Below are 24318 nucleotides of genomic sequence, written 5' to 3' on the forward strand. Positions count from 1 at the left end.
GAAGGAGGTAAAATACTCTAAAGACAGCAGATCAGAGAAACATAAATTATATATTTCTGAAGGCAAAGGTAATTAATGTCAAGCAAAAAAATGTGATGATAGAGAAATATGAAAAACATTTACAACCGACGGACAAGGCATCCTCCGAGGTGTTAAAACAGGCCGATTCAAAATGAGCTGTCAAACCTCTGTGGCTCTTGTTCTTTGAAGCCAGTAACCTTTGTCCATCTGGAGCACAATATAATCCAAAAAAGATGTACTATGAATTGATAAAGTTTCAGAAGTTCCAAATGCCAGTAGAGAACTTGTAAAAACTGGACTGGTCTCATTGAACATGATATGGTCGGTAATGACAGAGTTAGTGGTATCTCCTTGTGAGAGAATCAAACAAACTCCGGATGGCAGGGTGCAAAGAACACAATACAGTCCATTATAAACTAAAATATGAATTTGATTTGACGTAATGCCAGTTCATCATATTCTCCGTCATTTTTTTTTGTGTGGGTTTCCCAATGGCCTATATTGTGAGAGAGAGACAGAGTAGAGTACACTTTATCTTGGGGAATTGCTGTAGTTTTTTTCCCAATAAGCTAAATATTTTTGTCATCCGACCGGCAGAAAATTAGCTCAGAGACATACAGAGAACAGCAGAAAATTAGCTCAAAGACATACAGAGAACAAATGTGAGCCTTTAGTTGCACATCTGTCTGATTGTAACTTTCATGTATGGTCTGTCATTTACCTGCTGTCTAACTGATAATTAGACAGGGTAGCTGGGGAACCAGCAGGACAAGGAACATGTTATGACAGTGTTTCACAATGTGTTTTATGCTCTCTCTCTCACTCTCTCTCTCTCTCTGGCAGCTGTTGCTGTGCCACTGCAGTCTGCTAACGCAGCTCTTGAATCATGGCAGTTGTTCATTGTTTGTTTAAGGAACAGGTGAAATATCTTAAGGTAACCATGGAAATCATAACTTGACTTCTATTAACATTTTGTACTGCTAATAGCCTTCAACTCAGAGACTAGATTGACACTTTTCAGCTCTACCTTCGTAGTACTAATACTGTAGCGTTCAATTCTGAGACTCTGGCAGCTATGGGAATGGAGGCTTTCAGAACCCAATCCTCATTCATAGCAAAACTAAGGTGATTAAAAAAGACATACACTGTCAAGGTATGCGTGAAGGGCTGTAGGAAGTCAGCCCTTGGTGGCAAAATGGAGCCTTTTATTTGGCGAACCAAAAGCGAACCAAAAGCACACGGCACAAACGAACACGAAAATACAAATATGGGTTTAACATAACCCAGCGCTCCCAGCCTAACGTGCGCATACATGCAAACAGATAAACAACACCACACAAAGACATCGGGGAAACAGAGGGTTAAATACATAACACATGAGGGAAATAAATGAGAACCAGGTGTGTGGGAAAACTAGACAAAACAAATGGAAAATTAAAAATGGATCGGCGATGGCTAGAAGACCGTCGACCGCCGAACACCGCCCGAACAAGGAGAGGCATCGACTTCGGCAGAAGTCGTGACATACACAGGGCCTTCTAAGGTCAGTTAAAATGATTAAACTCTGCTCTCTCTCTCCAACCCACCTCCCCACCTCCCCACCTCACGTTTATCTTATTGGCTACTTCTCAGTCTCTATCTCTCTCTCTACTGGTAGTTTGATAGATACGAAGACAAAGTCCTGAGAAAAAGGGGAGCCATGTTGAAGGGTGCAATCCACAGCACATACAACGCTGAGTTGCAAATTTCACGTTTCACGTTTAAAACGTTTCAGCAAGCGCTTATTTTTTTCAGGCAGTGGAAACTAAGCTCTGAAAAACATTCCTCTGATCCATGCTGCTCTGTAAGAATATGAAAGGAGGGGAAAAAAACACACCACACACACACCGAGTACCAAAGTGATGTTTGTGAATTTAAAAAATGCTAAGGGAATATGATGTTATTCAATTGGCAAAGGTGCCAGTGGGGGATAAGCAAAGCATATTAAACAGAATCTCACCCATTATCCCAAGCACAATCATAGAAGCCTACATCCGCCAAGTTAATTTGTCAATTATCCCTGTCCACTTTGAGGCTTTAAAATAATAGTTTATCAGCACAAAGCAGCATGAAATCAGTTACGAAAGCTGTGTGCCTTGGTCTGTACCAATGCAAATTCTCTTTGTAACTTCATAGACAATGAGGTTCAGGGGCACTGATTTTGACATGAAAACAGAATCAGAACATGTTTCAAATTCGTCTTATAGTCAATTAGGAACTACAAGTAAAAACAAGACTGATCACAGCATATATTTAGGCTAGTTTTACACATGCAATGGGTTATATTGGTTGGTTGAGGAACAGAACTACTCGTGGTTTTAGCCGGTATGTTTAGCAGGTTTCAGTCAGACAACAAAAGGAAAAGTGCAGAGCTGAGGCACTGTTGCTCTTCTTCTACATAATGGATACGTGTTGACGGGACACCTGGTTCACGGTTTAAGAGACCACAATGGGGGGTACCCTAAGGGGGTCGATGTTTTCTGCACGAGTTTATAAAGAAATACTACAAAAACCCATTCATGCCTCTACTGTGCCTTACAAAAGTATTCATACCCCTTGTATTTTGTTACAAAGTGGGATTCAAATTTATTTTATTTTATTTTTTTGCAGGAAAGGAATTAAACTGCTCAGGGATGTTACCATGAGGCCATTGGTGATTTTAAAACAGTTACAGAGTTCAGAGTTCAATGGCTGTGATAGAAGAAAACTGAAGATGAATCAACGTTGCAGCATACCACCCTGCATCCCACTGCTGGCTTGCTTCTGAAGCTAAGCAGGGTTGGTCCTGGATGGGAGACCAGATACTGGTGGAAGTGGTGTTGGAAGGGCCAGTAAGAGGCACCCTTTCCTCTGGTCTAAAAAAATATCCCAATGCCCCAGGGCAGTGATTGGGGATATTGCCTTGTGTAGGGTGCTGTCTTTCAGATGGGATGTTAAATGGGTGTCCTGACTCTCTGTGGTCACTGAAGATCCCATGGCACTTATTGTAAGAGTAGGGGTGTTAACCCTGGTGTCCTGGCTAAATTCCAATTCTGGCCCTCATACCAACACAGTCACCTAATCATCCCCAGTTTGCAATTGCAATTGGCTCATTCATCCCTCTCCCCTGTAACTATTCCCCAGGTCATTGCTGCAAATGAGAATGTGTTCTCAGTCAACTTACCTGGTAAAATAAGGGATAAATAAAAAATAAATTACTCAACAATAATAACAGAAAATAAACAGAACACAAATATTCTAAAACATGCAACAAAACTAAACTAATACTGCAAAAAACAAAGCAAATTAATATGCTTTTTGGCCTAAATTCAAAGATTTATGTTTGGGGCAAATCCAATAAAACACATCACTGAGTAACTGCCTCCTTATTTTCAAGCATGGTGATGGCTGCATCATGTTATTGCTATGCTTGACATCCGCAAATACTGGGGAGTTTTTCAGGATAAAAAGAAACAGGATGAAGTTAAGTACAGCCAAAATCCTAGAGGAAAATCTACTTCAGTCTGCTTTACATCAGACAGAGGGAGACCAATTCCCCTTTCAGCAGATCAATAACCTACAACACAAGACCAAGTTACAGATTAGACTTAAATCTACTTGAAAATCTATGGCAAGACTTGAAATTTGCTGTCTAGCCATGATTACCAACATCTTGACAGAGCTTGAAGAATTATGTAAAGAATAATGGGTTAATATTGCACAATCCTGGTGTGAAAAGCTCTTAGAGACTTACCCAAGAAGACTCACAGCTGTAAATCACTGTCAAAGGGGTTTCTAACATGTATTGACTGAACACTTATGCAACAACTATATTTCTATTCATTTTGACATTCAAGTATTGTGTAGGTTGTTGACAAAAAGTTACAATTAAATCCATTTCATTCCCACTTTGTAACACAATAAAACGTGAAGAAATCCAAGGGGTATGAATCCTTTTGCAAGGCACTGTATAATCAACAATGATTACAGAAACAAGCACCTCAAAGGTAGTGTTGCCTAAATAAGCATTGGTCTATTTTTGATGTAATCATACCTCATAAGGGGACATTATGTCAACACTTGACCTGAAGCCTAGGTCAGAAGGCCAGCGCTGTCTTAATACTTACATAACAGATGTCAATGGGAATCATATACAACTGCTATGACAAATCAAATGCATCACAACAACATAGAACATATTCATGGCAGGCCTCGTGTGCTTTACCCCCTCACCTCCCCCAAAAAACAACAACACAACCCTAACCCAGGTGCTGCTACAATCAATCTTGTGGTGATATTCCACCATGCAGGGCTTCTCATTGAAACTCCCAGTGTGTGAAATGTACAGCAAACAAAAGAGAACAGAAAAGCACAACAAACATAGGACAGATAAAGAAGGACACCACACACATACACAGAGTAACTATACATGGCCTTTGCACATCGTTATTATGGTTCAATCAGGTTTAGGGTTAGTTACTCTGGAGGTAGTAACGGTTTCATCTGCCCCTCCTCAAGGGCCAATCCAGGGATCCTGAGAGAGAGAGAGCAACCCGAGGCATGGGAGGGACAGGAGTGGTGCAATGCTGAGTATGAAATACACAAGAGAGATGTGACAAGGTCCCTTTAAGGCAACTTTTTGTCCACCAACTACTGCATTTTATCTATAGTCAACAATTCCTTTGTCACAAAAAAACCCATGTACAATGCCTTTTGTTACGTTACAGCCTTATTATAAAATTGACTAAATTGATTTTTTCCCCTCATCAATCTACACATAATAACCCATACTGACAAATCAAAAACAGGTTTATACATTTTTGCAAATTTATTTTAAAAATGTAAGTATTCAGACCCTTGATTCAGTACTTTGTTAAAGCAGATTTGGCAGTGATTACAGCCTCGAGTCTTCTTGAGTATGACGCTACAAGCTTGGCACACCTGTATTTGGGGAGTTTCTCCCATTCTTCGCTGCAGATCCTCTCAATCTCTGTCGGGTTGGATGGGGAGCGTTGCTGTACAGCTATTTTCAGGTCTCTCCAGAGATGTTCGATCGGGTTCAAGTCCGGGCTCTGGGTGGGCCACTCAAGGACATTCAGAGACTTGTCCCAAAGCCACTCCTGCGTTGTCTTGGCTGTGTGCTTAGGGTTGTTGTCCTGTTGGAAGGTGAACCTTCGCCCCAGTCTGAGGTCCAGTTTGGCTGGGCGGCCAGCTCTAGGAAGAGTCTTGGTGGTTCCAAACTTCTTCAATTTAAGAATGATGGAGGACACTGTGTTCTTGGGGACCTTCAACGCTGCAGAAATGTTTTGGTACCCTTCCCCAGATCTGTGCCTAGATACAATCCTGTCTCTGAGCTCTACGGACAATTCCTTGGACCTCATGGCTTGGTTTTTGCTGTGACATGCACTGTCAACTGTGGGACCTTATATAGACAGGTGTGTGCCTTTCCAAATCATGTCTAATCAATTGAATTTACCACAGGTGGACTCCAATCAAGTTTAGAAACATCAAGGATGATCAACGGAAACAGGATGCACTTGAGCTCAATTTTGAGTCTCATAGCAAAGTCTCTGAATACTTATGTAAATAATGTATTTCTGGTTTTTATATTGAATACATTTGCTAAAAACCTGTTTTTACGTTATCATTATGGGGTATTGTGTATAGATTGCTGAGGTTTATATTTTTATTTAATCCATTTTAGAATATGGCTGTAACAAAATAAAATGTGGAAAAAGTCATGGGGTCTGAATACTTTCCGAAGGCACTGTATTTATGAGATGTGTTGGATCGGACAGGGTCAGTGTCCATTTTCGTTCCTCATGAGAACTGGCGTCCAAGCCCCATTTCCCAAAACGTAACAGAGAATGACTTGTGTAAGGGGGTACTGTCATCAACACATACATAAAATACAGACATAAAGATAAAGCTACTTCCCACCTACTTTGTCCCACCAAAATTGCCCCACCTCCCAACCCTTACCCAGCCACGACCAATCAAGCAGTCTGAGATGAATGAGGACTATATTCAGTACTAAGAGCACTGCATGATAGATATCATAGAAGTAATCCGCATTTATAATCAATTTCTACCTCCATGGCTGCAGTGTTATGTGACATTGTGCAAACTGAATCTGCCCCAGGTGAAGGAGAGATGATTGGCTTTCCTGCTAGCAGGCTCCATCCAAGTCATCTGGACATGTTGGCCAGCACTCCCACTAAACCAGTTGACCCCTAAATATAGCTAGTTTTAATTAAATGGTGTTTGCTTTTTTTCACAGTTAGCACGGCTTATGAACCAGAGCCAAACGGATGTAGTGCTGCTTGAGTGTGTGCAGTGCTCCCCTCCGTTTTCCTTCACACTCAGTGAAGGCAATGAAACATTATGAGCCCTAAACTGCATGGTAATGAATGGACAGGGGGTGTGGGGGCAAGCCTGCTGAGAGGCTGAGTCAGTCAGCCAGCCAGTCGGTGTTATCCTTGATCAGAGCCACGTAGTCAGCCACGGTGGCATCACTACCGGTAGCCTTGGGCAGTCTCATTAGCTGCGCTGAAGGCCCATGAGTACAGTAGTGTTTGTCTCGCTTACACACGTTTAGGGATGGGGTGTGGGATTGTCATGGGATGTCAGAGCGGACCACCGTCACCATGGTAGCCCTTGTAGAGACCCCCAGCAATTTATCAGGGCTAATTAAACTGGGTATTGTGGGTAAAATAAATTAAGAGGGCAAGTTGGATTAGCTCAATCACTCCACAGGCGGTAAGAGCCACATTCTGAAGTGGAAAAGGCTGACAAGAAAAAAAAGTTTCCAGCTGGAGCAGCAGAAGAATGTGTCCCCCGGAGAACAGTAACACCACGGGAGGGAAAAAATGTCTTTGTTTGGGAAATATATAGGGGTAAAGGACGCTTATTATTTAGGGGCTACCAGCCAGGGAAGTTCCAGACTAGTCACCAAGTCTCTTGTCACCTAGCGTGGCACAGGAATACGCTTATTCAAGTGGCGGAGGGACTGAGAGACACTTCAATGGACTCCTGGCCTCAGTCTGGGGTTTGTAAATCCTAGTCCCATGTTTAGTATGGCAAATGCTTTTACAGCTAATGTCAGTTCTGGCCTGAAAGCCCTCCTTGTTTTCTTCTAGAGGTGGGGTAAGGGAGGGTTCGGTTAGTTCAGCTCATACTTTGTATAAGCGGCCTCTCTCTCTCTCCCCATGGGTCTGATTCCCACTGACATCTTGACATTTTGAAAAAGGAAACACAGCTGTATGAGTGTGTGTTCTTGAGAACAAGATCTCCCAAGAAATATCTAGTCTTCTTTAACTGTCATTTTAATGAGTGTCTAAAGGTTTTGATTGATTAGAGAAGTCTTTAACATGCAAGCAAGCCTTGCCATGGATAGGTAAACCAGATATCTTCTCTATATCATGCACTGAGTTACTCTTACACAGGCACAGGCAGCATGGAGTTCAATTAGTGCACAGAGATAAGACAGAGAAAGGAATAATCCAAGAGATACGGATTTTATATTTTTAGGCAGTGTTGCCTAAATAAGCATTGGTCTATTTTTGATGTAATCATACCTCATAAGGGACATTATGTCAACACTTGACCTAAAGCATAGGTCAGAAGGCCAGCGCTGTCTTAATACTTACATAACAGATGTCAATGGGAATCATAAACAACTACTATGACAAATCAAATGCATCACAACAACATAGAACATATTCATGGCAAGCCTCGTGTGCTTTACCCCCTCACCTCCCCCAAAAAACGACAACACATCCCTAACCTAACCCAGGTGCTGCTACAATCAATCTTGTGGTGACATTCCACAGTGCAGGGCTTCTCCTTGAAACTCCCAGTGTGTGAAGTGTACAGGAAACAAAGGAGAACAGAAAAGCCCAACAAACACAGGACAGATAAAGGTCACCACACACACACACACATAACTATACATGGCCTGGGCAGGTTGCTGTTCTGGTTTACTCATGTAGTTAGTTACTCTGGAGGTAGGAACTCAAGGGCCATTACAGGACTTCCAAGAGAGAGAGGGAGAGAGAGACCTTGTAATTATGCACAGTGTGATTTGTTTTAGGCCAGGGAGTCAGAAGAACTCTCTCGCAACCTCAATCTCTCCCTATGAGCCCTAGGACCATGCCTCAGGACTACCTGTCCCTGTCCCCAATCATCCACCCGGTCGTGCTGCCACTATCAAAACCCTGACCGGTTTCACCGGACGTGCTAATTCGTCCCGGACCTGCTGTCTCGACCTCTGAATGCTCGGCTATGAAAAACCAACTGACATTTACTCCTGAGGTGTTGAACTGCTTCACCCTCTATAACGACTGTGGTTATTATTTGACCCTGTTGGTCATCTATGAACATCTTGAAGAACAATCTGGCCTTAATTTACATGTGCTCTTATAATCTCCACCTGACACAGCCAGAAGAGGACTGGCCACTCCTAGGGGCCTGGTTCCTCTCTAGGTTTCTTCCTAGGTTCCTGCCTTTCTAGGGAGTTTTTCCTCCTACATCTGCATTGCTTGCTCTTTAGGGTTTTAGGCTGAGTATCTGTATAGCACTTTGTGACAACTGCTGATGTAAAAATGGCTTTATAAAATGTATTTGATTGAAATTTGATTGATTGCTGAGGAGGTTGTTCAACCGAGTTGGCTGACTCCCTGCACCTTGCTCATCCTGCTTGGAAACCCTGTAGTCAACTAACTTCGACACTCAACGGGTCAGTGAAGCACAACCAACTTTGTCTTTCAGTGCACAAAACCTGTTTCATAATGACACACCAGTCTCTGCCGCCTTTCACTCCCCTGTACTATATTATGTGGCTTGTTTTAGAATGACGCCTCCTGGTCCCTGCTATTCCCTCCAGCTTCCCAGCTGCCCCATGGAGGGTTGGGGGCGGCTCCTGTTACAATGGTTGCTGCCTGGCCAGGGAGTCTGCTGCTGCTATAAACAACTCTCTGCAAGCTGTCAGTGGAGGCTCTGCTGAGGGACATTGGGGGAGATTAAGATGAGTTATAGTCATTTTAAAGATGGTGGATCTGTCCTGAACACTGATTTCTTTACCATAATAATTTCTGAGTGAAACATAAATCTATAAATCCCTAAATCGTCTTCTAGGGTGGTGGAACTCCTGGGCACAGCTATGCTGATATTAGTTTTGAGTTTGCAAGAAAAAAAACTTTTACTGTACTTGTGCATGTGACAAAAACTTGAAAATCAATGATTGACACTTTGGTGTGAGTAATCTTGATTGTCACTTTGGTGTGAGTAATCTTGATCTTGGGCAAGTGTTGCAAGAAGATAAACGGGAGGCCAGGCAGTCCGTCTCAGTAATAAGCATTTCTGTGAATGAATGACTGTGTTGCAAATTTTACAAATACATGTAATAACAAGTTGCTTGCTGTGTATCTGTTCTAAACTAGTATTGCTCAAATTTGGGTGTGAGAAGCAGCTCTGGTTGAGTGCTGGCTGGCGCCAGTGGTTCTCAATGAAAAGAGAAATGGCCAGGCAGGATGACAGTCAGGCCCTGAGTGTCACACTACCACTAATCTCTCTGTCCCAAGCACCACCAAAAGGTTCAGCTTTCCCACTATGAGGTCACACATAGATAGATTACAGAATGTACTGGTACTCTCAGCATGAAAAGTGCTTTTCCTCAGTACAGTACATGGAAACAGTATCTAGGAATCATTGGCCATGGTAAAAGGTCACTCAATATGGCTCCCGAGTGGCGCAGTGGTCTAAGGCACTGCATCTCCGTGCTATAGGCGTCACTACAGACCCTGGTTCGATTCCATTTGAGTTGTGCTCTACTTTATGCAAATTTCGAAATAGAAATTTGCATAACGTAACTTTTTCTTACGCTCCACTAGCAAGGTTCTCGCCGCCGCTCACCTTCCCCCGCACATTTCTCTGCGTGTACTCGTTGAAAATGTATGAAGGTGGAACTTCTGCTGTTTTCACCAAGAATGAATTCATCAGGAGAAGTTCTACCCCCATTCATTTTCTACGAGTGCACGCAGAGAAATGTGCAGGTGATTGCGGGAAGGTGAGCGGCGAGAACTCTGCTAGCGGAGCGGTAGATTTTTTTTTGCTCTACTTCATGCAAATTTCAAGCGAAGCAATGCACTGGAGCGAAGCATTTTCAAGAGCAAGCGCCTCTGATCAAAACCCACTGTATGTAAAACACCCATGTGTGGAAGCGCGGTGTCCTTTATAGGGCTATTTGTATGATTACTTTGAGAGCTTTAAACTCAGTAGGTCCACACGAGTTCTCAATGACAGCAGATAAAAACTGATAGGCATAAACCAAAATAGCACAGAGATTATAAATGAAGTCATGTATGGCATCTTATCTGAGCGGCTGATAATGTCGAGAGAATGTGTGGGCAATTGTAATTATCACCTAAACACTTGTATAAAAACTATGGATTTGGCACACTTCTTGATCTGATGAAGGCATAACTGCCTAAACACATTATCCTGCCCCCGACAATAAAGAAGTGAAATGAGCTTATGTATTTTTTTAAGTGTCTCAGTTTACCAATGTTCTTGAACTTGAGATTTAATTTGAAGTCATTGTCACATATAGTACAGCACCCAGTTAATAAAGCGAGACAGCACACATGTTACCCACTCCACAATGTAGAGAGAACTTTGCTTGGCTGAGCGAAAGCCTTTCGTTAACAATTGTTTGCGGTAGTCTAAATAAGATTAAGGGAATGATGTGTGTTCTTTTGAGTTCTCCATCAGTACACAAAACATAGCAGATTCATTATTTACCTGCAGCTCACACCATGCCACTTCTACTGTTGTCTCCGTATCCAGGCCTTTGTACACTGTCTTAAACGACCCTCTCCCAATTTCAATGTTGAATTTGAGGAACCTTCCATCAGGTGACGTCGCCACGGCTTTGGTTTCAATTTCATCCTTTTCCTCTTGCTCCCGTTGTCTTTCAAATGGAGCTCGAGATAAAATTACCTTTTTGTCAGTGATTTCTTCCTCGGAATCTGAACTTGTGCCCTGTGCTTGCGAGCTGGGCTGTGGCGCGTCCCAGGTATCAAGAGGTTGTTTGGGGTCTGATGCCTGGGTTCCAGGAGGTGAGCACGTGCTCGTTCCCGGGCTTGAGACAGGTGAGGCTGGTACTGATGTGTCCACTTTTTTCTCCTCTGCCGCTGTTTCTGCTAAAATATCATCAGCAGACCAGGAGTGCGTTTTGGAGAGAGGGGCATCATCGTACACTTCAGGCTCCAAATCCAAGGTATTTATTTTGCTCAACCTGTACGAGTTTCTCCTGGAGTTTGCCGAGTGTCTCCTTCGCCTTGGTGGTATTCGGCCAGGGAAGCAGGAGTTGGCGTCGAACCCAGCAGGTAATTTGGAGAAACCCAGTCCGGCCACGTCGACCTCTAGCTGTGACATTTCTGGTTTGAGTTTTGCCTCGAAATGCAACAGGTGGGGTCTTGTGTCCCAACTAGTGGATAGTGCAAATCCGAATGAAGGCTATTCAAAAACATAAACCGGACAAGGGAACATCGTAGGTTGCAGGGAATGTGGATTATTTCGAAAAAATAAAAACGGGCAAAAAACTACAAAAATCCAAATGAGACAAAAATAAGTATAGGCTACAGATAAAGTGTCTACATATTTGGTTTATACATTCGATTTTTTTCTGTTCAATTCAACTATAGGCTATTACACTATTGGCTAAATAATACAAACAAATATTTAACAATCAACAAGTGTGCTGACAAGTCTCTTCACCTCAACATGAATGAAGGTCGTTCTCGAGTTCTCCCTAGTAAAAAGTGCTTGTTTAAATCCGCCAAATATAATTTACTTGGTCGTGGTCTTGCTCATAGACAGGCGAAAAATAAATGACATTAATCCGAGTATTCCTCAAACTGTGTCTCTGGTCGCACGTCCTCAAACTGTCCGCTCCCAAAAACTGTGTCTCTGGTCGCACGTCCTCAAACTGTCCGCTCCCAATGTGGTTTATAAATCTGTATCAACAACGCGTAGACTGCTCGAGCGCACAGTGAACACTCAATGGGCATTGGGCTCCACCCCCAAAAACACATTTCGGATCCTGTGTTTTGGCTGCAACAATCGACTATTATAGGTGTGAAGCTATAGTTCCCGTGAATGTACACGGAACAATAAATATACACGAAACATGTAAAGTGTTGGTCCCATGTTTCATGAGCTGAAATAAAAGATCCCAGAAAGTTTCCATACACACAATAAGCTTATTTTCCATACCACAAAAAAGCTTCTTTCTCTCATATGTTGTACACAAATGTGTTCACATCCATGTGGGTGAGCATTTCTCCTTTGTTAAAATAATCTAACCACCTGACAGGTGTGGCATATCCACAAACTGATGAACAGCATGATCATTACACAGGTGCACTTGTGCTGGGGAATATAAAAGGCCACTCTAAAATGTGCAGTTGACAACATTTTTGAGGGAGCGTGAAATTGGCATGTCGACTGCAGGAATGTCCACCAGAGTTGTTGCCAGATAATTACATTTTAATTTCTCTACCATAAGTATGGCGTCATGTGGGCCAGCAGTTTGCTGATGTCAACATGAACAGAGTGCCCCATGGTGGCGGTGGGGTTATGTTATGGGCAGGCATAAACTACGGACAACGAACACAATTGCATTTTATCGATGGTCATTTGAATGCTACAAAATATCGAAACGAGATCCTGAGGCCCATTTAAGATATCTGTGACCAACAGATTCCCAGTCATGTGAAATCCATAGATTAGGGTCTCATTAATTCATTTAAATTGTCTGATTTCCTTATATGAACTGTAACTCAGTAAAATCTTTGAAATTGTTGCATGTTGCGTTTATATTTTTGTTGGGTATATATTTTCATAGTTAACATTTGCTAAAAAAATAAAACATTCTAATGAGGTTTACTCTGAAATTAGAAAGCTGTTAGTTTGTGGTGCGTAGTAGCCTAGCATACTGTACAGTAGTCCTTGCAAACTTACTATTCAAGGTAGCCTAATAAGTCACAAGAATCTTGGTCCAAGTGTGATATGAATGCATTCTGGCAACGTGTCAAGGTTTTAGGTGCCAGCTTTTGGTTTAGAATGTTGGATTTACTATCCTGTATATTGTGCTATACTGTATGTCTACTGTAAGGTAATTATTACGATAGAGGACAAGAGTCATCAAAACTTATATTAACTTAATAATAATAACTGTTTTATTGAGGTAATTTAAGAGCTCCAGACAGGAGCTATACGCTTATCGGTGATGTTGACTGTGGTGACTATCTTTAGCAATATTGCATAATGTTGCATTGTGAACTACATGAAATAGTGGGTAGGATACAAATGTAGATAATGACTACAGCAAAACAAATTAATCCATCTTAACATCAAGTTGCAACAGACTAAAATTGCCTGGCAGCCTGCCATCCTGGCACTGTAGAAATGAGTGGCACTGTAGAAAGAAGTCTGGATTAAGCCAAAGACAAAGACAGCTGACCATCTAAATCTAGGCTATACCTACCTAATCTCTTCCATAGGAAATTAAATCACAGAGACAAAAGCAATACAGATAAACTGAAAGAGGTTTCACTGTCTTATAAAATAGGTTTACAACAGTGTCCTCACAAGTCAAGTATTCCCTTTTTGTCTGATGATAAACTCAGTAATAGGGGGTTGGATTGTGTGCAGATTTAGTCAAGGAAGGGTAATAGCATAGTGGTTATAGGAAAGGGGGTTTATTCATGTCTGTTTGACACATCTCACAAATTCTCATCAGTTACTTGTGATATAACACAGTAGTAGCATATCACTCAAAGCTTGAGAATAGATATGTAAAACACCCCCAGTAGGTATATTATCGTCATCAGTCACTATCCACCACAGACACGCACATTTCCTCCATTCCAGGTTTAGCGTGTCAGGCCATTCCAGGGTTAACGTGAGCACCCTGACACAGACCGAGGCCTCATCTTAGCAGGTTTCCGGGACGAAGTGGAAGGAGCGGCTTAGCGTTGTGTGGCCAAGTGATTGCAGGCCACATTAGCCTAGTGCCACACACACCTTACTGTTGACTTTGTGCGATATACTGACCCCATTCCCCTCACACGAAGGATTCCAGCCAGGGAAGTTCCAGTCAGTGTCTTCTCAGCCAGTGAGAGCATGTGCCAAGGCTTTGATTCCTGGGAAGACCGGTGTGTGTTGCCATATGCTTACAATCCTTGACACAGACACTGATGAAGGTGCTCAGCCTGCCTCTGTAAAACACAAACAGACCGACAGACAGACAGACAGAGGGCCAGTGACTCTTTGTGTATCCCCTCCTGTCACTGTAACATACAACATGTATTTAAATGTGTGTATCACCCTCTAGCCTACTGTAAACATAGAGGGCAGTGTGTGTGTACATGAGTGTGTGTACGCCTGTGTGTGTGTGTAAGAGCTTGCACCGTGGAGATAGATAGCTCAAGTCCCAGCACCTGATATAGCCCTCACTAACACTGCCAGGAGACTTAAACTAGCTGTCTACCACCTGTCACATGAGCTTCACATAGAGGCTGTGTGGAAGCAGGGGAGAGGAGCAGTCAGAGGGGGAGCTTATCTGCAGGAACACATTGCTCCTAATGCAGCAGACGGCCACCCACAGGTGCTAATCACTCATGTTTGATGAGAGCTTCTGCCGAGTCATCTTTCCAGAAAAGAGGAGTAGCACAAAAATCCTTATGAAACAGCATGAAAATGGGTCACACGGTAGACGACGTGCTAATCGCAGCACTCTTCACAATTCCAGCTAAAAAGCAGCGCGTCATCCTCCCTTCTCTGCTGTCTGCTGTCTCTGCTGCTGAATGGTTTGTTCATCTCCCGTCATGAGGCGGGCAGTGCAATACGCTCTGTTCTTTTCTGCTTTAGCTGACACGGGGCAGGGGGCAGGGCCTTGACAGGGGAATAATAAACAGAGGTCCTATTTTTTGAAGGTCAAGGAAATTGATATGAAATGACATTAAAAGCTTAGTGACTTTTGCAACTTTTCCAAGGGCTTTAGCAATCCTCATAAATGCCTGCCATAAGACTGTGAAAGTGTATTCCAACATACACAGAGGGAAGCTCACCAGTTGGAAAGCAATGTGAACTGTTGAGTGTGAACAGAATATTAAAGTGTGCACTTAGGTGGGATAATAATACATAGCCTACTAATACCACAATAATCTAGTTGTAAACAAGGCATTGCGTGAATATTACCAGGTTGTTAACATACTCAATAAACATGGACAAGTAGCACGCCGGTCATACAATTTCTCAAGCAGGGCCCGCATGCAAGTACAAAAGCTATGGCTCTTTCAGACAGAAGAGGGATAAATACATTCAGAGTGAGTAGGCTTTTTAGAGAGGCCTCCTTTCCTTGGATGCCAATGACCATTACTATGCACATACCCTATATTATCCCTGGCCAAATCCAATGCTTTTTCCACTAACTGGTATTTTAACAACTCTCATCAGCTCTTTTCTCATCAGATTTTTTTTTAGAGCTGATCTAATTGGTATTTTGACCAATTAGATCAACCAATTAGATTAGCTCTGTAAAAGATCTGATGAGAAAAAATCTGATGTGATTGGTCAAAATACCAATTAGTGAAAAAAATATCAGTATTGGGCTGCCTGTCTAAACGCAGCCTAAGGTGTCCAACGCTGTGTCCCAATACTCATAAATGGCTCCCTATCCTTGCCTCGTCTCCTACTGTAGGTCACCAACACTCCAATACAACTGAGTATGTGACAGCAATACTATGAAATCCCCACCTAACCTACCCATGTGGTAACTGAAGGACATCTCTTCCCTACTCTTGTTTGAGTATGTAATGACATAGTACTGTAATGTAGAACTACACTTGTACTTGGAATGCATTGATGTTGCCACCTAGTGGGCTTATCTGGAACAACACAGACCCATGTAAGGCTGCATCTCAGTCTGCCTACACTGCTCTGACAGAACAAAATAAAAAATGGAGTAGGGTTACATCTACAACTCTTCTCTTTACAGTCAACAGGTCACACATCAGCATGTGGGAGTGTGTGTCAACTCTGGAGCTACAACAACAGGGCTAGGTGGCTTTGTTGTTTGCTTTCACTGATGTATGAACTAACCATTAAGCCCTATTAACCAATGTTTTCTACTGAGCTTAAGCAGTGCTTTTTTTTCACCTTTATTTAACCAGGTAGGCCAGTTGAGAGCAAGTTCTCATTTACAACTGCGACCTGGCCAAGATAAAGCAAAGCAGTGCGACACAAACAACACAGAGTTACATGGAATAAACAAACGTACTGTCAATAACACAATAGAAAAGTCTATATACAGTGTGTGCAAATGAGGTAAGATTAGGGAGGTAAGGCAATAAATAGGACATAGTGGCGAAGTAATTACAATTTAGCAATTAAACACTGGAGTGATATTAAACACTGGAGTGATAGATGTGCAGAAGATGAATGCGCTAGTAGAGATACTGGGGTGCAAAGGAGGGGGAAAAAATGTTTTAATATGGGGATGAGGTAGTTGAATGGGCTATTTACAGATGGGCTATGTACAGTATGTACAGGTACAATGATCTGTAAGCTGCTCTGACAGCTGATGCTTAAAGTTAGTGAGGGATATATGAGTCTCCAGCTTCAGTGATTTTTGCATTTGGTTCCAGTCATTGGCAACAGAGAACTGGAAGGAAAGGCAGCCAAAGGAGGAATTGGCTTTGGGGGTGACCAGTGAAATATACCTGCTAGAGCGCGTGCTACGGGTGGGTGCTGCTATGGTGACCAGTGAGCTGAGATAAGGCGGGGCTTTACCTAGCAAAGACTTATAGATTACCTGGAGCCAGTAGGTTTGGCAACGAATATGAAGCGAGGGCCAGCCAACGAGAGAATACAGGTCGCAGTGGTGGGTAGTAAATGGGGCTTTGGTGACAAAACGGATGACACTGTGATAGACTGCATCCAATTTGCTGTGTAGAGTGTCGGAGGCTATTTTGTAAAAGACATCGCCGAAGTCAAGGATCGGTAGGATAGTCAGTTTTACGAAGGTATGTTTGGCATCATGAGTGAAGGATGCTTTGTTGCGAAATAGGAAGTCGATTCTAGATTTAATTTTGGATTGGAGATGCTTAATGGAAGTCTGGAAGGAGAGTTTACAGTCTAACCAGACACCTAGGTATTTGTAGTTGTCCACATATTCTAAGTCAGAACCATCCAGTGATGCTGGACGGGCGGGCTGGTGCGGGCAGTGATCGGTTGAAGAGCATGCATTTAGTTTACTTGTTATTTAAGAGCAGTTGGAGGCTCCGGAAGGAGAGTTGTAATGGCATTGAAGCTCGTCTGTAGGTTAGTTAACACAGTGACCAGCTCGGAAACCAGATTGCATAGTGGAGAAGGTACTGTAGCAAGGCTAGCAAGTTATCAACTTCCAAATAGACCTATTGAGCGAACAGCATTACAAAGTAAAACAAGAGAGATAAGCTTTTGGAACGAGCACACCCGCCATTGCCGGTGAGTGAGCTGCGCATCATTGAGTGAGTCAGTGAAACGAAAGCTTTTTTAGGACAATTTTTTTTGTACAATATGTGTGTCTCCACACACCTAGGCCTGGGCTATTTATGGATTCGAGACAAGGTTGTTGTCATTGATTTCAGATTCTCAGTTTGTCAGTGTCAAAGTACAGCCTGTCATTTCGAGCATTTGTGAGGTATTAAAAAAGATTCTGCTAAAGTCTCGTCATTTAAAATTATGTAGAATTGTATGAAATGCGTTTATAAAGGCAATTCTTTTGCCTTTATAGTGTGTAACTTCTGCAATCGCCTCTCTCTACTCTACTGCTCTATGCCATTACGCAAATGATAATGCATGCAATGATTTATTATAAAAGTGATTTTTCTTTTCATGCGTTCCGGTACCTCCGTCCCCCAAGTCACCTGGCTCTCGGGCTCAGTTTTTGTCCAGGAACCTCCCAATTTACAAATTAAGCACTGAGTTTAAGTTAGTAGAAGTGTACTTATGTTCCTAGGGAAAATATATAAAATGTGTGAAAATAAGTATGCTTTTGGGGAGGTAGAAATTCACAAGAGTCCATCCAGATTGTGACTATATTTTGGATAATGGTTCCCTGTCTAATGAGACTGGAACAAACCCACATTTAAAGAGGGAAATTGTTATTCTGTTTTGTTATTCTGATTAGCTTTTGCCTAACTTGATGTTGACAAAATAATCAGTTGACATGCGAACATGACAAACAAGTCATATTTGATTGCAATATTGTTAGACACTAAACACGTCTCACTGGTGATTTCTGTCAGTGCTTTGAGTCTGTATGAAGCACTATTTTGTGTGAGTCTCTTGGGAGGCTGTCATTGTGTGTTGTTTTCAGTAGGCCAACACACTTCAACTTCAAGATTCTTGGCATACATTACTGAGCCATCGCTGTGGCATTGAGGGCAAAATGTGAGTGAGAGTGAAGGGTTACCAATTTACCAGGACCCTGAAGCAGGTGATTGTAAATGTAGGCTACTGGCAGGGCCACTGTCCAGAGGGAAGTACTTACGTTTTAGTCATTCAGCAGACGCTCTTATCCAGAGCAACTAACAGTTAGTGCATTGATCTTCAGATAGCTAGAAGGGACAACCACATATCACAGCACAGGCATAGAAAGTACACTTTTCCTCAATAATGTAGCTATCAGTAGAGAACTAAAAGGGAGGTCAAGTAAAAGTGCTGGTTAATTTTAAATGTAAAGATTTTCTTTTGGGGGGGGGGGGGGGGTCGAGGTGAAGAGGAGGATTATTTAAGATGCTGTTTGAAGAGGTAGTGTTTCAGATGTTTCCAGGAGATGGGCAGGGACTCTGCTGTCCTAGCTTCAGGGGGAAGCAGGTTCCGCCATTGGGGTGCCAGGTCAGAGAAGAGTTTGGAGTGGGCTAAGCGGGAACTGCAAGAGACCAGAGGTGGCAGAACGGAGTCCTCGTGTTAGGGTGTAGGGTTTGAGCATAGCCTGGAGGTAGGGAAGGGCAGTTCCTCTTACAGGGTTTTGTAGTGGATGCGAGCTTAAACTGGAAGCCAGTGGAGTGTGTGGAGGAGCGGGGTAACATGAGAGAACATGGGAAGGTTGAAAACCAGGTGGGCTGCAGCGTTCTGGATAAGTTGCAGCGGTTTAATGGCACACACGGGGAGCCCAGCAAACAGCGAGTTGCAGTAATCCAGACGGGAGAGGACAAGTGCCTGGATTAGGACCTGCGCCGCTTCCTGTGTGAGGTAGGGTCGTACTCTACGGATGTTGTAGAGCATTAACCTGAAGGAGCAGGTCACTGCTTTGATGTTTGCAGAGAACGACAGAGGGTTGTCCAGGGTCACACCAAGGTTCTTTGCACTCTGGGAGGGCAACACTGGAGCTGTCAACCATGATGGAGAGTTCTTTGAGCGGGCAGTTCCGTCTTGTCGAGGTTTGAAATATCTGCCAGGCACGCAGAAATGCATGTCGCCACCTGGGTGTCAGAAGGGGGGAAGGAGAAAAGTAGTTGAGTGTTATCCGCATAGCAATGATTGGAGAGACCATAAGAGGATATGATGGAGCCTAGTGACTTGGTGTATAGAGAGAAAAGGAGAGGGCCTAGAATCGAGCCCTGTGGGAAACAGTAGTGAGAGTACGTGGTGCAGACACAGATCCTCTCCACGTCCACCTGGTAGAAGCGACGCGCAAGGTAGGATGCGGAGCCTGAGACACGCGGCCATGATGAGATGATGGAGAGGAGGATCTGATAGTTCACGGTGTCAAAGGCAGTGGATAGATCTAGGAGGATGAAAGCAGAGGAGAGTCAGCTTTGGCAGTGCGGAGAGACTCCGTGACACAGAGAAGAGCAGTCTCAGTTGAGTGACCTGTCTTGAAGCCTGACTGGTTAGGGCCAAGAAAATCGTTCTGAGAGAGATAACGAGAAAGTTCAGAGACAGCATGCTGGTGTTTTGGAAAGAAAAGAAAGAAGGAATAGAGGTCTATAGCTGTTGACGTCAGATGAGTCGAGTGTTGGTTCCTTGAGGAAGGGAGCAACTCGGGCCGTTTTGAAGTCAGAGGGGTCAGGGATGAGTTGATGAAGGAAGTGAGGAATGGAAGAAGGTCTCCAGAGATGGTCTGGAAAAAGAAGGAGGGGATGGGGTTGAGCTGGCAGGTTGTCGGGGGGCCAGACCTCACTAGTCGCAGGATGTTATCTGGAGAGATAGGGGAGAACGAGGTCAAGGCATAGTTTCTGTGTGAGTGAGACCAGGGGACTCAATAGGCTGAGTGAATGAGTAGCGGATGTCGTCAACCTTTTTTTCAAAGTGTTTGACAAAGCTGTCCACAGAGAGGGAGGGAGGAGGGGGTGGAGGATTTAGGAGGGAGAGGATGTGGAGTTTCCTAGGGTTAGAGGCAGAAGCTTGAAAATTAGAGGGGTAGAAAGTGGCTTTAGCAGCGGATACAGAGGAAGTGAACGTAGAGAGGAGGGAGTGAAAGGATGATTTTTATTTATTTTATTTAACCTTTATTTAACTAGGCAAGTCAGTTAGGAACAAATTCTTATTTACAATGACTGCCTACCAAAAGGCCTCCTGCGGGGACAGGGGCTGGGATGAAACATTTAAATACATTTTATAAAAATATAGGACAAAACACGACAAGAGAACACAACACGACATAAAGAGAGACCTAAGACAACAACATAGCATGACAGCAGCACATGACAACACAGCATGGTAGCAACACAACATGACAACAACATAGTAGCAACATAACATGGCAGCAGCACAACATGGTAGCAGCACCTAACATGGTACAAGCATTATTTGGCACAGACAACAGCACAAAGGGCAAAAAGGTAGAGACAACAATACATCACGCAAAGCAGCCACAACTGTCAGTAAGAGTGTCCATGATTGAGTCTTTGAATAAAGAAATTGAGAGTCCAGTTTGACTGTTTGCTGCAGCTCGTTCCAGTCGCTAGCTGCAACGAACTGAAAAGAGGAGCAACCCAGGGATGTGTGTGTTTTGGGGACCTTTAACAGAATGTGACTGGCAGAACAGATGTTGTATGTGGAGGATGAGGGCTGCGGTAGATATCTCAGATAGGGGGGAGTGAGGCCTAAGAGGGTTTTATAAATAAGCATCAACCAGTGGGTCTTGCGACGGGTATTCAGAGATGACCAGTTTACAGAAGAGTATAGAGTGCAGTGATGTGTCCTATAAGGAGCATTGGTGGCAAATCTGATGTCCGAATGGTAAAAGACATCTAGCCGCTCGAGAGCACCCTTACCTGCCGATCTATAAATTACGTCTCCGTAATCTAGCATGGGTAGGATGGTCATCTGAATCAGGTCCTCCGGAAGTTTAGTTTTTCTCCATTTTTGCTCAGCTGTCCGCAGCCCTGTTCTGTAAGCTTGCAATGGGTCACTCAGCCACAGAGCAGGAGGGGAGGGCAGAGCCGGCCGGGAGAAAAGGAGACAGTGCGAGTCATAGGATGCGGAAAGGCAAGAAAGTATGGTCAAAGAGGCAGAATCAGGAGACAGGAGGGAGAAGGATTTAGCAGAAGGGAGAGATGATAGGTTAGAAGAGGACAGAGTAGTGGCAGAGAGAGAGAACGAAGATTGCGATGGTGCATGACCATCTGGGTAGGGGCTGAGTGGTTAGGGTTGAAGAAAAGGGTGACAGAAAAGGAAACAAAGTAGTGATCAGAGACCTGGAGGGGGGTTGCAGTGAGATTAGTAGGCGAGTGGCCTCTAGTAAAGATGAAGTCAAGCATATTGCCTGCCTTGTGAGTTGGAGGGGATTGGGAAAGGGTGAGGTCAAAAGAGGCAAGGGGGGGAAAGAAGGGCAGCATAGGTTGAGATGAACTCAGTGTTCTTGACCGCAGATCGGCAATTCCAAACGCTGCCAGAGATCCGGAATTTTACATGTGTTGGGCGCGCAGAGTACACTAAATTAGAAGGGTTGAAGCCAAGGGGTGGGGAGCGTCTTTAAAGTCTACAGAGAGAAGTGCGAACAGGTATAGAAAACACACACATAGTTGACAGTTACAGAAGAGCAAAATGAGATAGTCTGTAAATAACTAGCAATAGCATGAAGCCCACTGAGATGGTTATACACACTCAGGAAATAGATGAAACCACACCCGCCCCTACCAAAACAAGTCACAAATTGCCCTGCCCCTTGATCCTGGTCAATGTGTCAACAACTATCTGCAAATTATGAGCATTCAGTAGTTCACACACCAAGTAGGACACTGGGAAGACAGGCAGCACTTAAAGTTGATGGCCCTAGCTAGCAAAAAGACAGTACTAGACACCAGATAAAGACAACATTTATAATTATCACTCCTGGAGATATCAGGAGTTATCTAGAAATAGAATGAAGCACTTGACTCTAATAGGTAAAACCATGTTTGAAGGGTTGTGTACTGTGCTCAAGTGAGTCATGTATGGAATAGCACTGCGTAGGCGTATCTCATAGGTTATTAGAGTATGCAATAAAAAAAATAGGATTTTGATAGCGCAGTGAGGGTGGGGGAGATTGGTCCTCAGAGGGAACCCTGAGCGCTGCCTCCCGAACTTAGCCTTAAGATGCTTTTGGGAAACTGCCCAGGTTAGTAGAAAAATATAGGGCAGCGTTTTCCATTAGCCAATCTGTAACATTGACTACAGAGCCATCATATATCGGCCTTACAAGGCGTAGCTTTAGGGCATATCCATCTAAAAGGATCCGTGAGCACCAACATGAAGTTCATAGGAGCATATCAAATTGGGTGTCAAATGAAAGCTACACTACATGGCCAAATGTATGTGGACACCTGCTCGTCAAACATCTCATTCCAAAATCATGGGGGTTAATATGGAGTTGGTCCGCCTTTTGGTGCGATAACAGCCTCCACTCTTCTGGGAAGGCTTTACACATGATGTTGGAAGACTATTGCGGGGACTTGCTTCCATTCAGCCACAAGAGCATTAGTGAGCTCGGGCACTGATGTTGGGCGATTAGGCCTGGCTCGCAGTCAGCATTCAAATCAAATCAAATCACATTTTATTAGTCACATGCACCGAATACAACAGGTGTAGACCTTACAGTGAAATGCTTACTTACGAGCCCCTAACCAACAATGCAGTTAAAATCTGGATAAGAATAAGAAATAAAAGTAATAAAAGTATAATAATAAAAGTAACAAGTAATTAAAGAGCAGCAGTAAAAAAAATATATATATATTTTTTTATTTAACCTTTATTTAACCAGGTAGGCAAATTGAGAACACGTTCTCATTTACAATTGCGACCTGGCCAAGATAAAGCAAAGCAGTTCGACACATACAACAACACATAGTTACACATGGAGTAAAAACAAACATATAGTCAATAATACAGTGAAAAAAAAAATAAGTCTATATACAATGTGAGCAAGTGAGGTGAGATAAGGGAGGTGAAGGCAAACAGATATATGTATAAATAAATAAAAATATAAAAGGCCATGGAGGCGAAGTGAGTACAACACAGCAAGTAAAATAAAAACTAAAAAAAACACTGGAATGGTTGGTTTGCATTGGAAGAAAGTGCAAAGTAGAGACAGAAATAATGGGGTGAATAACAATAGCGAGACTATAGCGAGACAATGTGCGGGGGGCACCGGTTATTTGAGGTAATATGTACATGAATGTAGAGTTATTAAAGTGACATTCATCAATGATAACAACAGAGAGTAGTGTAAAAGAGGGGGAGGGGGGGGGCAATGCAAATAGTCTGGGTAGCCATTTGATTAGGTGTTCAGGAGTCTTATGGCTTGGGGGTGGAAGCTGTTTACAAGCCTCTTGGACCTAGACTTGGTGCTCTGGTACCGCTTGCGGTGCGGTAGCAGAGAGAACAGTCTATGACTAGGGTGGCTGGAGTCTTCCTCTGACACGGCCTGGTATAGAGGTCCTGGATGGCAGAAAGCTTGGCCCTGCCTTGCGGTCGGAGGCCGAGCAGTTGCCATACCAGACAGTGATGCAACAAGTCAGGATGCTCACAATGGTGCAGCTGTAGAACCTTTTGAGGATCTGAGGACCCATGTCAAATCTTTTCAGTCTCCTGAGGGGGAATAGGTTTTGTCGTGCCCTTTTCCCGACAATTCATCCCAAAGGTGTTCGATGGGGTTGAGGTCAGGGCTTTGTGCAGGCCAGTCAAGTTCAACCACATCGATCTCAACAAACGGTTTCTGTATGGACCTCGCTTTATGCACGG

General features: G+C 43.3%; 1 protein-coding gene across 1 annotated transcript in view; it reads right to left on the reverse strand.

The window, feature by feature from the left end:
• LOC129833143 (serine/threonine-protein kinase WNK4-like) overlaps positions 1-12053 on the reverse strand; it is a 73648-nt gene extending 61595 nt beyond the window's left edge. The window contains exon 1 of the mRNA XM_055897471.1: positions 10840-12053. Coding sequence (XP_055753446.1) covers positions 10840-11475 — 636 coding nt within the window. The 5' untranslated portion in view covers positions 11476-12053. The remainder of the gene's footprint in view (positions 1-10839) is intronic.
• Between the last annotated feature and the right edge of the window lie 12265 nt (positions 12054-24318).

Source organism: Salvelinus fontinalis, chromosome 34, assembly GCF_029448725.1.
Source record: "Salvelinus fontinalis isolate EN_2023a chromosome 34, ASM2944872v1, whole genome shotgun sequence".
Taxonomy (NCBI): Eukaryota; Metazoa; Chordata; class Actinopteri; order Salmoniformes; family Salmonidae; genus Salvelinus; species Salvelinus fontinalis.